The following is a 15,514-nucleotide window of genomic DNA, read 5'->3' on the forward strand; positions in this document are numbered from 1 at the left end:
AGAGAGAGAGAGCATGACTGACTCTTTTCACCAGGAAGTTGAAAAAGGTTCTCTGGACTCAACTGGGCGATGACTGTGCGTGTGTGTGTGTGTGTGTGTGTGTGTGTTCAGGACCCTAAAACATCTCGCCCCCCACCCCAATTCCCCCACCACGCCCCCAAACCACGCCCGCAGCGCCATGACGTGGTTGTGGTTGAGAGAGAGAGAGAGAGACTAAACTGGAAAATGTAAAAACGAAAAAAAAGAAAAACGTTTTGCATTTTTAGAAGCGAACATTAGTCGTGAAGAGAGGAAAGGAGGAGGAGGAGGAGGAGGAAGAGGAAGAAGAAGAGGAGGAGGAGGAGGTGAATGTAAAGTTGAAAATGAGGAAATAAGTGGGAGGAAGATGAGGTTAAGGAGGTTGCAATATTTAAGGAAGACTATTAAGGAGGAGGAGGAGGAGGAGGAGGAGGAGGAGGAGGAGATAAGTGCGGCAAATATACAGTCCAAGAGAGAGAGAGAGAGAGAGAGAGAGAGAGAGAGAGAGAGAGAGAGAGAGAGAGAGAGAGAGAGAGAGAGTACCCGACCTTTCCTTAATCTAGGTGTCTGTCATATGTCTCTCTCTCTCTCTCTCTCTCTCTCTCTCTCTCTCTCTCTCTCTCTCTCTCTCTCTCTCTCTCTCTCTCTCTCTCTCTCATTTTACTTTAGTCTCACTTTATTTTTGCTTCCCTTTTATTTTTGCTTCGTAACTTTCACTTTTACCCAAATATGTTCTCCTCCTCTTCCTCCTCCTCCTCCTCCTCCTCCTCCTCCTCCTCCTCCTCCTCCTCCTCCTCCTCCTCCTCCTCCTCCTCCTCCTCCTCCTCTTCCTTTACTCCAGCATCTTATGAGAGAAAAATAAAGGCCATTAGAATGAAAAACGAGATGGAATTGAGTAAGATAATGATTATGTTTTGTGAGAGAGAGAGAGAGAGAGAGAGAGAGAGAGAGAGAGAGAGAGAGAGAGAGAGAGAGAGAGAGAGAGAGAGAGAGGGGGAGAGGGAGAGGACGAATTTTCTTGAGAAAGAAGAGCAACTTGACAATAACAGAAGAAATGAAAATAGACAGTTGGAAGGACAAGTTTTGTTTGTTTGTTTGTGTGTGTGTGAGAGAGAGAGAGAGAGAGAGAGAGAGAGAGAGAGAGAGAGAGAGAGAGAGAGAGAGAGAGAGAGAGAGAAGCATTTCCGTTAATTGTTAGCTACACATCTCCTTTTTTATTCCTTCTTTATTTTTTGTTTCCTTTTTACTTTCTTCTTCCATCTTCACCTCCAAGAGAGAGAGAGAGAGAGAGAGAGAGAGAGAGAGAGAGAGAGAGAGAGAGAGAGAGAGCAGCGTTGGGTACTGGTTATTTCTCTTCATCCTTCTTTTTCTCTTCTAATTTCCTCCCTTCATCCTCTTCTCATTTCGTCCCGTCTTTCTCATTTCCTTGCATCCATTATTCTCTTCTTTTTTTCATCCTTCTTCACTTCCCTCATTTTATTTCATCCCCTTCTCTTCTTCCCTACATTCCTTCTCACTCCTTTCATCCTCCTTTCCCCCTTTACATCATTCTTATCTTCGCTACATCCCTTCTTTGTCTTCTCATTCCCTCTTTCTCTCCTTTCATCCTTCTCCTCCCTCTTTACAGCCTTCTCTTCTTATTTAAACCTTAATTTTAATTTTTTGCATCATTTCCAGTACCCAAATTGTTCACTTTTTTATATTTTTGGCCCTTCCTCTCCTTACATCATTCTTTTCTCTCTTTTCATCCTTCTCTTCCTTCCTTACGTCCTTCTCCCTCCTCATTTCATCACTTCTAATTCTATCCCTTGTTTCTGTTCTCGTCTCATTCCTTTCCTATTTCATCCCCTCCTCTCCTTCTATTCCCTCTTCTAGCCCCTTAAGATCACGGAAGAAGGGGGCGAGGTGGGGGGGACTAACACAAAGGCTGGGCAAGGGATAGGTAAGACTGGGTAAGTAGACAAGGACTGGGTAAAGGGTTAGGGTAAAGGGTTAGGTGGGCAAGGGCTATCCTCACCTCTACGAGAAACTAAGGTCAAGGTTCAGACACTCGTAAGGTATTGACGTCACCGAGGAGGAGGAGGAGGAGGAGGAGGTGGAGGAGGAGGTGGAGGAGGAGGGGGAGTGCCTCTTGGCTTCTTAGTTGAATGTATAGCATCATCCCTCCCCTCTCTCTCTCTCTCTCTCTCTCTCTCTCTCTCTCTCTCTCTCTCTCTCTCTCTCTCTCTCTCTCTCTCTCTCTCTCTCTCTCTCTCTCTCTCTCTCTCTCTCTCTCTCTCTCTCTCTCTCTCTGTTCGTCGTTCACAAAAATAAAAGAAGGAAAAGAATACTGGAAGATTCCCCGTCGAGAGAGAGAGGGAGAGGTTTCCCAACGGCGCGTGTGTGGGTGGGAGGGAAGGAGAGAGGAGAGAGGAGAGAGAAGTGGTGGTGATTGTGGTGGTGGTGGTGGTGATGAGGGAATAGGCGTGAGAGAAGAGCACCACTTGAAAACGGGGCTGGTGTTGTTGTTGTTGTTGTTGTTGTTGTTGTTGTTGTTGTTGATTTGTTTCTATTCTCGTTTTTCTTGTTCTTGTTCACGATTTTCTTCTGTTCTTTTTCTTTGTTGATTTTTTTCTATTCTCGTTTTTCTTGTTCTTGTTCACGATTTTCTTCTTTGTTCTTTTTCTTTTTTCTTTTTTTTGCTTCCTGCTTATTCTTCTGTTCTTTTCTACGTGTTCTTGTTGTTCTTTTTTCTTTCTACTCCTCCTCATCTTCATCATCATCTTTTCTTTTTATCATCATCACCTTCTTCTTCTTCTTCTTCTCTTCTTCTTCTTCTTCTCTTCTCTTCTCTTCTCTTCTCTTCTCTTTTCTTTTCTTCTTCAATAACTACTACCCTTCTTGTTGCTAATGATGATTGTATAGGGCAGTTTATGGGGTGCGAGAGAGAGAGAGAGAGAGAGAGAGAGAGAGAGAGAGAGAGAGAGAGAGAGAGAGAGAGAGAGAGAGAGAGAGAGAGAGAGAGAGAGAGAGAGAGAGAGAGAGAGAGAGAGACTAAAGAAGAACCGTACTGAGTTACAAAGTGAAAACATCGTACATTCTGCCAGCATTGGTGTACATTTGGGTAGCGATGTCAGATGCTAGATGAAGTTAAGATTAAAAAAAGAATAAATAAACAAGAAAATAAATAAATAAAAAACGAAAGAAATAAAAACGCCTAACATGATAAAAAAAAATTAAAACTAAGGAAAATAATAAGAATAAATGAAATAAATAAAAGGAAAGAAAAAAATGAAAAGACCTAACCATTTAACAGACTGTAATGGAAGTTATTTAGGATTTTCACCGAAGTTTTTCACCTTTTTTCATAAATGTACGAGAGCAGCAAAGGCTTCACGAAATATCTGGATTATCAGTGGATGGGAGAGGGGGGGGGAAACATGAAAACTCCCATGAGAAATTTCAACGCGGTTTCTACATCAGTGGGGAAAAAGAAAACGGAAATGAGGACCCGACTGATCATCTCCTTGCCTTTGAAAACAATTATGGAGAGAGAACACAAATTTGAGAATACGAGGGTGGGTTTATTTATTTATTTATTTATTTATTTTATTTATTTATTTATTTTTTTTGTGTGTGTGTTCTAGTTTTAAGATTTATGAACCATCTTGACTTTCTAGTTGTTGACATTATGACGTATTTTGTTCATGTTTTACGCAAGGCACGCTTTGGTCAAGGGCAACAAAAGGCCAGCAAAAAAAAGAAACAAGTAAATTAATAAAATGAATGTAAAAAAAAAAGATCAGTAAAGAGTAAATATATATATAGAAAAAAATAAGTTATTAAGTTAATAAATAAAAGAAAACGAATAAAAAAAGCCCCATTGAAGGTGCCAGTCCCAAAAAATACTTGTCCTTGTAAAAAAAATATGATAAGTGTCCTGAACCCTTCCTTATTTTCACTTAGTCCCCCTTACCGTAAAAAAAAGAATGGAAAAAAAGAAAATAGGAAGAAAAGACCCAGTGAAGACGCCAGCTCTTAGAGAAAATTATCCAAAAGTATATCCAAAAACCATGATAAGCGTCTTGAAACCTTCACTATTTTTCTTCATTAAGCCGAATAAGAAAAAAAAAAAGAGAAAGCAAAAGAAAGCTGCCCATTTAAGATACCTGCCCTAAGAAAGGCAGTTATCCAAAATTCATGAGAAATTTGTTGAAACCTCCCTTTTTTTTCATTTATTAATCCCCCCACGAAAAAATAAAAAAAAAAAAAAGAAAAGAGAAAGAAAAAAGACCCACTGAAGACGCCAGTCCTTAAAAGAATTACCCAAAAAAGAATACCAAAATAATGAAAAGCATTTTGAAACACCCTTGTTGTTGCACGCATCCAGGTTTGTCATCAGTATTCATAGCCGCCCGAGGAAGTTGCAAGATTTTAAGAGTGTTTTAGTGATTCTAGGGGTACGATCTTTGAATCACCAGTAAAGAGAGAAGAATCCATGAAAATCTGACTTATCTTTATGACATTTAAGAATTGTGCCGAGCGAGCATAGCGTGTCGAAACCTCTTACATTCTTCTACTGATTCAAATATGTAGATAGAATAAGTCAATAGATAGATACTTGAATCGATGAACAAATGAAGGTAATGGAAAAACTTAAATTCGATAGTAGATAAAATAGAATAAAGACAGAATAAGTAAATAGATAGAATAAGTCAATAGATAGATACTTGAATCGATGAACAAATGAAGGTAATGGAAAACTTAAATTCGATAGTAGATAAAATAGAATAAAGACAGAATAAGTAAATAGATAGAATAAGTCAATAGATAGATACTTGAATCGATGAACAAATGGAAGGTAATTGGAAAACCTTAAATTCGATTAGTAGATAAAATAGAATAAAGACAGAATAAGTAAATAGATAGAATAAGTCAATAGATAGATACTTGAATCGATGAACAAATGAAGGTAATGGAAAACTTAAATTCGATAGTAGATAAAATAGAATAAAGACAGAAATAAGTAAATAGATAGATACGTTGATTAATAAAGAAATGATGGTAATAAAAGACTTAATTCGATAACAAATGCATAGATAAGTAAATGAAATGATTAAGTGGCAGGCAGTGAAATATTTAAACTCGTTCATTAATAGATAAGATGAATAAATTAATGAATGAAGGTAATGAAATATTTAAACTCGAAACTTGATAATAAACAAATATATAAATTAATAAATAAATGAAAAAATCAGAGAACGAAAGATTTAAACCCGATCTCTCTCTCTCTCTCTCTCTTCTCTCTCTCTCTCTCTCTCTCTCTCTCTCTCCTCTCTCTCTCTCTCTCTCTCTCTCCTCTCCTCCTCTCTCCTCCTCTCTCTCTCGTCCCTCCTCCCCCTCCTCCTCTCTCTCCTCTCTCTCCCCGTCAGTCGCGTTTCGAAATAATGATTCCAACTTGTGGCATAACACTTTAATTACGCCACAGCAATAAAGGCCAGTCTGACCCTTGGCGGCCCCGATCACTGACCTCCTGACCTCTGTCTGACCTTTTATGAACGCCAGACTCCTACTACCAAATTTGGTGTGATTTTAAAACTTAGTGGGCGTGGATAGACAGACGGACAGACAGACAGAACAAGGGGAGAAATAAATAAAAGGGATATAAATGTTGTTAATTAGTATAATGTAGTAGTAGTAGTAGTAGTAGTAGTAGTAGTAGTAGGTGTAGTAGTAGTAAGAGCAATAGTCATAAAGGAACCACTTAAAAGTATCACTGCTGAGATTATTGCTGACGATTCGAAGAGATAAAAGAAAAATGACCTAATTGACCCTTCCTCCTCCTCCTCCCCTCCCTCCTCCTCCTCTGCAACCTTCCTTTCCCTCCCCCTATTGGCTTTCATCATATTCCTCTCCGCAGCATCCGCACATCATTCATTAACACTTGTAGTTTTTAGTATATGCATTTCTTTTCCTGATATGCACCTTGAGTATTACAGTTTATCCTCCTCCTCCTCCTCCTTTATCATATTTATCTCTCTCCTCTTCTCTTCCCTTGCCATCATCATCATACTGTACCTCCTCCTCCTCCTCCTCCTCCTCCTCCTCCTCCTCCTCCTCCTCCTCCTCCTCCTCCTCCTCCTTTACCATCCTCCCTCTCTCTCCTGTAATCTTCCTTTTGCTATGATATCTTCCTCTTCCTCTTCCTTCCTCGGCACGTGTCTTTGAGAATGGAATAACTGAAGGAAAAGGAGGAGGAGGGGAACGAGAGACCAGCTGTGTATGGAAGAAGGCGGAAGGAGTAGGAGGAAGGAGGAGGAGGAGGAGGAGGAGGTGTAATTTGAAGCGAGGCATGAAGGAGGCATTGTAGGAACTGTGGCAGTAACCTGAAGAATATTTACACCAGCGGGCAAGACGATACAGTGGGAGAGAGAGGCGCAGAGAGAGAGAGAGAGAGAGAGAGAGAGAGAGAGAGAGAGAGAGAGAGAGAGAGAGAGAGAGAGAGAGAGCCGGGCCACTTAAGATTGTGTCGAGAGAGAGAGAGAGAGAGAGAGAGAGAGAGAGAGAGAGAGAGAGAGAGAGAGAGAGAGAGAGAGAGAGAGCATATCACCTTCAAATGAAATGCTAAATGTTTTCCCCAGCTGGCCAACTTCACACAACCTGACTTGAAGGGGGACTGGACCATTGGCTGCCACTTCCAGACCCCGAGAGAGAGAGAGAGAGAGAGAGAGAGAGAGAGAGAGAGAGAGAGAGAGAGAGAGAGAGAGAGAGAGAGAGAGAGAGAAAGGGGGTGGAGGGGGGGGTTATGGTGTGTGCTTGTGGGCAGGGAGGAGCGAGGGAGGAGTAGGGATAAAGGATGGGCATTAAGGTGGCGTCGGATGGGCAGTCTGCCTCCCGGGGCCCCATCAGCCTCGTAGCTCACGCCGGCTAAAGGTTGCGCCCACCCCGCGGGCATTTAAAGTTGGGATGGGCAAAGTTAGAGAGTATCGGAGGGTGAGGGAGGGTGAGTGAGAGGTGCTCGCTGAGAGGGTCATCAGAGGCCTGTTACCGGCTGGCTGGCTGGCTGGCGGGCTGGCTGGCTGGCGGAAAGTTCAGGTGGGGGTGATGGTGAGGGGGGATGCAGGGAGGCTGGCGGGGGTCGTGGCCTTGATGGGTGGCTGGGGACGAGGGACGGGGGGCGTGACACGGGCCATAGCAGTAACTTGACCTCCCTCTTCCCTACCTCCCATCCCCACTCCCTTAATCGTGGATGGCTCCGTGTTGTCTGCGTGTTGACGTCCTGCAGAGCGTGGCGCTGCGCCCTCACCGCCACGGGTGCGCGAGGTGTTGGGGGGAGTGACGTGTTGCAAGTGACCTCACGGCGCGGCGTGACTGGGAGAGGCAGCAGCGTGTGCCGTGACGCGGCTGCTTGCTGCGGCACCGCGGTATAACCCGAGACAAGTGGCGGCGCCGGTGTTTACTTGAGCAAGTGTGTGTTGCTCACCCCGCCCTTCCCCCCGCCACAAGGAGGCACAGGTGGGCCGCGCGACGCTCGCCAATTGAAAACGAGGAAAGAAGACGACTGGGTACTTGAGGTGGCGCGGCGCGGCGCGGCGAGGAATGGGCCTGGGGACGCCTGCGGCGGGTCGTGGCGCTGCCCGCCCACGGCCTCCTTAGTGCCTGCCCCGCGCGCGCCCAACTCGTACTCCGCGGCGCCGCGTTCATCCATGATACTTGCGGAGGCCCGTGTGTTCCCGGCACGGCGGCCACATCCTGCCCTAGCGCGAGGCCCGCGGCGGCCGCTGCGGCGGCGCGATGGACGTCAGTGACGACGACGACGCCTTCGGGGTGTCCGGCGGCTACGCGTCGCGACCCCGCCCAGGACGCTCGCTGTCCCAGGTGGCAGCCTCGGGGCTGCGCGACCTGCCCTCCCCCACCTTCCTCACCACGCCCACCGTGCTGCTCAGCTCACCCAGGGAGGATCGCCGCAGGACGAGTGGCGAGGAGCGAGGCGCCTCAGGGGGTGGGGAGCGGCGACGCAGCTTTATCGCCGAGGTGTTGGTGTGGGGCAAGAACTGGTGCGGCGCGCCCCTCTGTGTCTGACACACACACACACACACACACACACACACACACACACACACACACACACACACACACACACACACACACACAGCTCAGTGGTAACGTCCTGCCCTGTCACTTGGCAGGTTGAGGTTCGTGTCCCGCTCAGGTGCGAAGGTTTTTCCTGACGAGCGGCCAGTCAAGTGTCCTCCTTGAGCAGGAGTGTGTGTGTTTGTTTGTGAAAGGTCACATCCTTACCCAAGGCCCATACTCTGATCACGGGTTCACCGCATGTTCCCCAAACCTTCGACACACACACACACACACACACACACACACACATATATCAAATACAGATGCACTGGTCATAAACACAACAAAAAGTATTATGTTATAACAAATTAACACTTTTCACTTCACGATAAATTAAATATTGCTGCAGTCGTGATTGGTGAATATATTTATAATTAATAGTCTTTCTGTCCCTGTGTGTGTGTGTGTGTGTGTGTGTGTGTGTGTGTGTGTGCTCAGCCTCTCTTTCTCCCCGCCAGGTTGATCGAGACGGACTCCAAGTCTCTCAACTCCCTGGGGTCAGGTCAGGGCGCCGGCCACTCCAGGAAGTCCTCTGACACATCACAGGTGGGCCTCTCTCTCTCTCTCTCTCTCTCTCTCTCTCTCTCTCTCTCTCTCTCTCTCTCTCTCTCTCTCTCATTACATCATCCCTGCTACTACTACTACTACTACTACTACTAATGATAATAATAATAATAATAATAATAATAAATAATCATAATTAATTTTATACGAGTCCGTGTTATCTTTCATGAAGGGATTTTATTTTATTAATTTATCTCATTTATATTATTTGTTTACTTGTTTATCTGCTCCCACGTGAAAGAGGCAGATGATTCTAGTAATATATCATAAATATTTCTATTAGCGCTCCACTTTCGGTAAACATACGCTGTAATTAAATTAAAGGAAATTTTATAACATATTTCCACGTTTATTAGACCGGTATCACTATAATTAAATGGAAGATATATTCACCAATCAGAATGAACCACATGCCGTGACGTCACGACCCCAGTGTTTATGAATCACGGCTTGTATACAGAAACGCTTCGCTCTCTCACCATGACTGTTTTGAAACAGTCATGATTAACCGGGCTCTGAAGAGTGTTTCTCCTCTTAATAATGTAGAAATCTTGTTAATATGTCACCTGAACCGTAAAAACCCTAAAAAAACCCGCGTCACTTCATCTATAACCTTCTGCAAGTGGTGAAGGTGTGGCACAGAAGCGTCTCGGAATAATGGCTGAAGGAGCAACACGAGGGGAGAATGTCAATATGCAATGTTATCTTCATTCTCATTTTATTTATTTATTTGTTTTTTGTTTTTTTGTGTGTGATACCATAAGTCAATCAATCAAGCTGACGTAATGAATTCAGTGAGAGAAGGAAGCACCAGACAGCTGAGATGTGGCAGCACCACACGAGAACAGGCAGACTGTGATTGTGAAGGAACAGACGGTAATGTCAGAAGCAGGACTGTACATTCCAAGCTGCAGTGACACTCAAAGAAACACGAACACAGTCCCTGGCCCTGGTGTTGGTGGTGGAGGTGTGGTGGTGGCGGCGGCGCTGTGTGGCAGTGGCTGGTTGTATTAAACTTGGGAATTAAACTAACTTCAAGGAATCTTTTTACATTAAAAGTTTGTTGAGGATAACTTTTTTTTCTTTTACGGTGTAATTTAATGTTTTGCTGATAATAATGACTCTTGTTTTGCCGGAGTTGCATGGAGAGAGAGGAGTGACAATAATGATGATAAGTACTTTGTTTTATAGTTTCTTATGCAATATGGAAAAGGAATCGCATTTTCATAAGTCTTTTATATAACTAACTCCTACATAACACGTTCATATATCTTAGGCACTAATACATACTTCTTTTTAGTTTCTCTATTTTTTTTTTTTTTTTTGTGCACTATTAAAAAGAACCTCATTTGCATTACTCTTACATAACTGTTCAAAATTCTACTTGACACACTACTCCAAAACACATCAGCTCACATTTAAGAAGGTTCAGATAAACTTCACCGTTTCTCTAACATAACTGACTTTATCCTAACATATCTTTGCTAGAATTCTGCTTATCCCACAAAGACTAATCAAACATTCTCTCTTTCTTCTTCCTCCCTTCTGCAGGAGTTTGGAAGCCACATTGATCTGCCTCTGTTTAACTTGATACTCTTAACTTCCTTGCAGATCCTCTTTCTGTGTCCCCCTGGAAGATGTTCAAAGGGTCTTCTCCTCCTTGCCCTCTTTCTTCTGTTTATTTTCCTCTTTGTCTCTTTCTTCATCCATCTCCATCCTGTTTCTTATTCTTGTCCTGTTTCTTCTTTCTCTCCTCTTCCTTGTCCTGTTTCTGCTTTCATTCTTTCTCATATCATCTCTCTGCCTCTTCCTGCATCCTAATTATTGCTCTCGTCCTTTGTTTTCTTGTTTCTCCCTTCATCCCTCTTTCCCTTATTCTTGTCCTGTTTCTCCTTTCATTCCTTTTCTCCTCTTCCTTGCCCTGTTTCTTCCTTCATTCCTTCTCTCATCTCACTTATTCTTGGTCTGTTATTTCTTTCATTCCTCATTTCCTTATTTGTTTTTTATTCCTTCTCTTCTTCCTTATTTTTCCTTCCCTTTTCCACTCTCCTCCTCCACCATCATCATCTTAATCATTACTCTCCTCTTTAACTTCTTATTCCCCTCTCTCCTGCAGATCTCAGTGGCTTCAGGAGGCTCCAGTGGATCGTCTGGGGCTGGCTCAACTGGTGGCTCCCAGCTGCAGGACCCTGAGGAGGACCTGTGGGGACTGTGGGGCCGCCTGGTGAATGACTGGGAGACATGGAACAAGAGGAAAAGTACTCAGCTTAAGGTTGGTGCTGCTCTTAATCTCTCTCCTTTTTTTACTCTGTTTTGGTGTTGTTCTTTCTCTTTATTTGTTATCGTTTTGTTATTGGTTTTCTTCTTGTTTGTGTTTCTTGTTATTGTTCAGTTTTGCTCTTTACCTATCTTCATTATTAGTGGTGATTTTTTATATTTCTGGCGATTGATATATTTGGTGTTGTATTTCTCTTTTTATTTACCTCTTGTTTTGTCATTTATGGTTCTCCTTTGTCATTTCCAGGAGTTAATATTCTGTGGTGTTCTTTTTCTTTTCACTTACCATTCATTTCTTTTCTCCTCTCTGGTTGTCAGTATTGCATTCTTGTTTTGTTTTCTCCTTTCTTTCACCTCTCATTTCTTTCCTCATTTTTTTATTCTCCTCCATCATACAACTGGTTAAATTTGGTGCAGTTTTTTTCTTTTTAATTCTGCTCAGAGTTATTATGCAGAGTGAGACATAAATCCTCCTACATTTTAAAGCTTAATGAAAGGAAAAATATGGCAGGTATTTCTGCTGCATTCTGTATATGGTTCACCTTAATAGCTCTCTCTCACACTCACAAGTAATGCCATTGAAGCTCATAATACAGAATTCAAAGTGTCGGTATTAGTATCACCACTGTTATTGATGCAGCTGCTTGCCTTGGTCCTATCCACACACAAATGCTCACACACACACACACACACACACATCCATCTTCCCACAGGAGCTGGTGAGGAAGGGCATCCCGCACCACTTCCGGGGTATCACCTGGCAGCTCCTGTGCTCTGCCCATAATTCCCCTGAGAAGGCCAACTATGCTGAGTACCTGCGCACCACCTCTGCTTGTGAGAAGGTGAGGCACTCATAGAAATGTTCATGCATTTATGTATGTTTTTTCATGGTTTTATCATTTGTATTTTAATTGCCACTCAAAATTGTTCAAGCTTTTCCTCTGCTCTTTTAAATGTTTACTTCTTTTTAAATAGCATTCATTTATGTATCTATTTTATTTATTTCTCAGAGGTTTAGGTAAAGGAGCATCCAGTAAGCTTCCAGTGAGCATATGCTAGGAATATATTATGCTTTTATCTTATTCTTTTAAAGGTTTACATCAAAGGGCATTCATTTGTGTCTATTTTATTTATTTTCTCAAAGGCTTAGGCAAAGGAGCTTCCAGTGAACATGTGCCAGCAATGTATAATGCCCCATCACAGCGTGCAACAGACAGACATGTAATTTATGTTTGTCAGGTGATCCGGAGGGACATGGCCCGGACCTACCCCGAGCATGAGTTTTTCAAGGAGAAGGACGGGCTGGGGCAGGAGAGTCTGTTCAACGTGATGAAGGCGTACTCTCTGCACGACCGTGAGGTGGGCTACTGCCAGGGATCGGCCTTCATCGTTGGCCTGTTGCTCATGCAGGTAAGGCAGCACTCCTCTCGGGAGATGGGGGTGAAGGGGGTGATGGTTGAGTGCTGCAGGAAAGCCAGTGTGAGGGACATGTCTGTGATGATTTGACCTGTGTTTAAAAGTAAAAAGGGAACACAGGAATGAAATTATGATTGATAAAGGAAGGGCATTATGAGGGATATGTTTCAGTGATGATTTGTCCTGTGTTTAAAGGTAAAACGGTAAATCTGGGAATGAAGTTGGTGATTGGTAATGGCCTGCATGTGTGTGTGTGTGTGTGTGTGTGTTTGGGTGGGTGGGTGGGGGGTTCTGTCTCACCCTGTAGATTATTGCTCCTCTTTAGTATATTGTCAGTCCAAATTCTAGAAGCTGAGAAATATGCAGGAATAGAGAGGTGGTTCATTCAAAGTAGATGTGTCTTCCTGGCCATGGAGATCAAAGTTTTCTGACCCAAGTCCTCACTGTAACAGATGCTAGAGGAGGAAGTGATAAAGTAGTGCTCTTAATTCAAGGTAGAGGTGTCTTTGGCCACAGAGATCAAAACATTCTAATCCACAGGGACTGCCACATGTAGGCCTGATGGCTTCTTGCAACTTTCTTTGTTCTTATGTGATTCAACCCCTCCCCATGCCAGATGCCGGAGGAGGAAGCATTTGCAGTGCTGGTGAAGCTGATGCAGGACTACAGGATGCGGGAGATGTTCAAACCCTCCATGGCTGAGCTGGGCCTGTGCATGTACCAGCTGGAGTGCCTCATCCAGGAACACCTCCCGGACCTCCATGCTCACTTCACCTCCCAGAGCTTCCACACCTCCATGTGAGTGGATGGATGGTTGGTTGGGCGTCTGGTTGGGTGACTGGATGGATGGATGGTTGGTTGGTTGGTTGGGTGATTGGCTGGATGGATGTACATATTTGGCTATTAAAGTACTTCATGCAAATTTGTTTTTAGTTTAATGCATTTACACTATGTTTGTGGTAATGTGTGATGTGTTTTCAGTATGTTTGAAGCTCTATAAGCTTTCATTAGTTAAGGTAAACAACAGATTTATCTTAAACATAAGAAAAAAAAATGTAAAATCATTCCAAAATTGGGAATAACCTGTACATGCTTAGTGAAGAATGTGTGTGGTTCACGCTGCTGCTGCGCCTCACACCTCCACTGTCTCACCCCTGTGTCGTCTGCAGGTACGCGTCGTCGTGGTTCCTGACGCTGTTCTCCACCACGCTGCAGCAGCCGCTTGCCTGCCGCGTGATGGACTGCTTCCTGGTGGATGGCGTGGAGGTCATCTTCAGGATAGCGCTGGCTTGCCTCACGCTGGGCAAGGAAGAGCTATTCAGCATGGACATGGAAGGAATGCTCAAGGTAGAGTGGCAGTGCTCCTCTGTGGTGTAGTGTGTATTGGTGTTGAATCCTTTCACTGCTTTTCACAGTACTTTCACTAAACAAATATCCTCTCCCATTAAGTACTTTCACAAAACAAATTTTCTTCCCCCTGCTCAGTACTTTCAACGAGACCTCCCAGCGAAGTTTGAGGCAGACCCCGAGTGCTACTTCTCTCTTGCTTATTCCTTACGCTACAACCCGAAAAAGATGAAGAAGCTGGAGAAGGAGTACACTGCTATGAAAACCAAAGAACAGGAGGAGTTGGTGGAACTCAAGGTAAATAGTCATCTACCTGTCTACCTACCAGACCAGTAATCCCACATGAGGTGGCCCAGACAAGGCGTGCCACACATCATTCACACTCTTTCTGTTGTATTGCATATTTATGATTCACACAGCCTTCTCTAGTCTTTTGAAGAGATAAAAAGAAGTTTTGTATAGGTGTGCTGATCTCACGCGATCTAAAACCTGCCTCCCCACACAGAGGATGCGGACAGAGAACCGACTCCTGCGCCAGAGAATAGACTGCCTGGAGGCAGAGTCATCTGCCCTGGCCGACCGTCTCATCCGCGGCCAGGTGTCCCGGGCGGAGGAGGCAGAACACAACTTTGCCATCAAGGTGAGGACACAATACTTGGCTCAGTCTTATTTATGTCAGTGTGAAGTAAGACAGAGTGATTCATATTATATAAATGAGCATTACATCCACACATGCTGTAGTATTATTGGCTGAGAGACATGCTTGATGGCTCAGTTACTCATGGTAGCCCCTCTACTCCCCCAGCGTGAGTTGGCAGCACTGCGACAACATGATGGGGAGACAATGGAGCAGCTGCTCACTGCCAGGGATAAGATACGCAAGCTGACGGGAATGATTGAGGAGGTGAGGCAGAATCTGCAGTTTGTGGTGCAGGACAAAATTCATTGTCTCATAATTTTATAGTATCGTCAAAAGCAGTAATCTGAGTCGTAAAATAACAAGCTAATCACGTCTGTCACAGAACTGCTCCTCGAGGGAGTCGTCCCTGGCTGAGCTGATGGTCAAGGAGGAGGAGCTGGTGCAGAAAGAGGAGTTGGTCAAGTGTCTGCAGGAGGAACTAGTCCAGGTGCGGACACTGGTGGTGGCAGTGGTGGTAGTTTTAGGTTCTTCAAAGGGAGATAAATGTTGGCAGACAAGTGATGTGATAAGGAGTTGAATAAGTGGTTCTGTTTTCGTGGGTAGTATGAATGTTTTGTACAAATGTTTTCCTTGGTGAATGAGCTGTTGTGACCCAGTGCTGCACACAGGTGAGGCTAAAGACTGCTGAGGCGGAGGCCACCATACGTGACCTGAGGGCAAGAATCCAGGAGCTGGAGGAGGAGCAGAAGAAGATGAGGGAGGCCACTCCAGACCACTCCGTTGCTCACCTGCAGGAGGAACTCATTGCCGTGCGGCTACGGGAGGCTGAGGCCAACCTGGCCCTGAAGGACCTGAGGCACCGCGTGCAGGAGCTGACACAGCTGTGGACCAAACACGTGCAGGTCAGTCAGTTTGTCCTGCATTAATGTGTACTGAATTAGATAAACTCTTAGATAAACTCTTAGATAAACTCCATCTCATTAAATTAGGAAACATAACCAAGAGTTGCCATTAGGTACAGTTGTTGCATTTTTTGAGAAACCGCTATTATAGATGGAGACTCTGTCTCTCCTCAGTAGAAAAACAAAAACTAAGTGGAAGATAGTAATATTGATCCAGAAGAGTTTAATTGATTAC

The 15,514-nt window shown here is 44.1% G+C and overlaps 1 protein-coding gene and 1 long non-coding RNA gene across 17 annotated transcripts in view; one reads left to right on the plus strand and one right to left on the minus strand.

The window, feature by feature from the left end:
- The window catches only part of LOC135109880 (ecotropic viral integration site 5 ortholog-like), an 89,701-nt gene that overhangs the window by 67,415 nt on the left and 6,772 nt on the right, over nucleotides 1-15,514 (plus strand). For 12 of the 15 annotated variants that reach the window (XM_064021696.1, XM_064021702.1, XM_064021701.1 and 9 more), the window contains 11 exons: nucleotides 8,592-8,679; nucleotides 10,814-10,969; nucleotides 11,688-11,816; nucleotides 12,214-12,384; nucleotides 13,007-13,188; nucleotides 13,560-13,737; nucleotides 13,876-14,034; nucleotides 14,243-14,377; nucleotides 14,543-14,641; nucleotides 14,760-14,864; nucleotides 15,046-15,279. In XM_064021696.1, coding sequence (XP_063877766.1) covers nucleotides 8,592-8,679; nucleotides 10,814-10,969; nucleotides 11,688-11,816; nucleotides 12,214-12,384; nucleotides 13,007-13,188; nucleotides 13,560-13,737; nucleotides 13,876-14,034; nucleotides 14,243-14,377; nucleotides 14,543-14,641; nucleotides 14,760-14,864; nucleotides 15,046-15,279 — 1,636 coding nt within the window. Of the gene's footprint in view, nucleotides 1-7,171; nucleotides 8,055-8,591; nucleotides 8,680-10,813; nucleotides 10,970-11,687; nucleotides 11,817-12,213; nucleotides 12,385-13,006; nucleotides 13,189-13,559; nucleotides 13,738-13,875; nucleotides 14,035-14,242; nucleotides 14,378-14,542; nucleotides 14,642-14,759; nucleotides 14,865-15,045; nucleotides 15,280-15,514 lie in introns of those variants that run through there. The other 3 variants (XM_064021691.1, XM_064021693.1, XM_064021690.1) reach the window with 2 other exon arrangements.
- Nucleotides 12,085-13,619, minus strand: LOC135109884 (uncharacterized). Of its 2 annotated transcripts, none has more exons than XR_010272942.1 (3): nucleotides 13,480-13,619; nucleotides 12,691-13,268; nucleotides 12,085-12,437 (listed from the first exon to the last, which is right to left on the minus strand). It is a non-coding gene; the product is annotated as an uncharacterized LOC135109884 (long non-coding RNA). The 2 variants fall into 2 exon arrangements; XR_010272943.1 differs by having other exon boundaries at nucleotides 13,474-13,613.

The sequence above is a fragment of the Scylla paramamosain genome, chromosome 19, assembly GCF_035594125.1.
Source record: "Scylla paramamosain isolate STU-SP2022 chromosome 19, ASM3559412v1, whole genome shotgun sequence".
NCBI classification, from domain to species: Eukaryota; Metazoa; Arthropoda; class Malacostraca; order Decapoda; family Portunidae; genus Scylla; species Scylla paramamosain.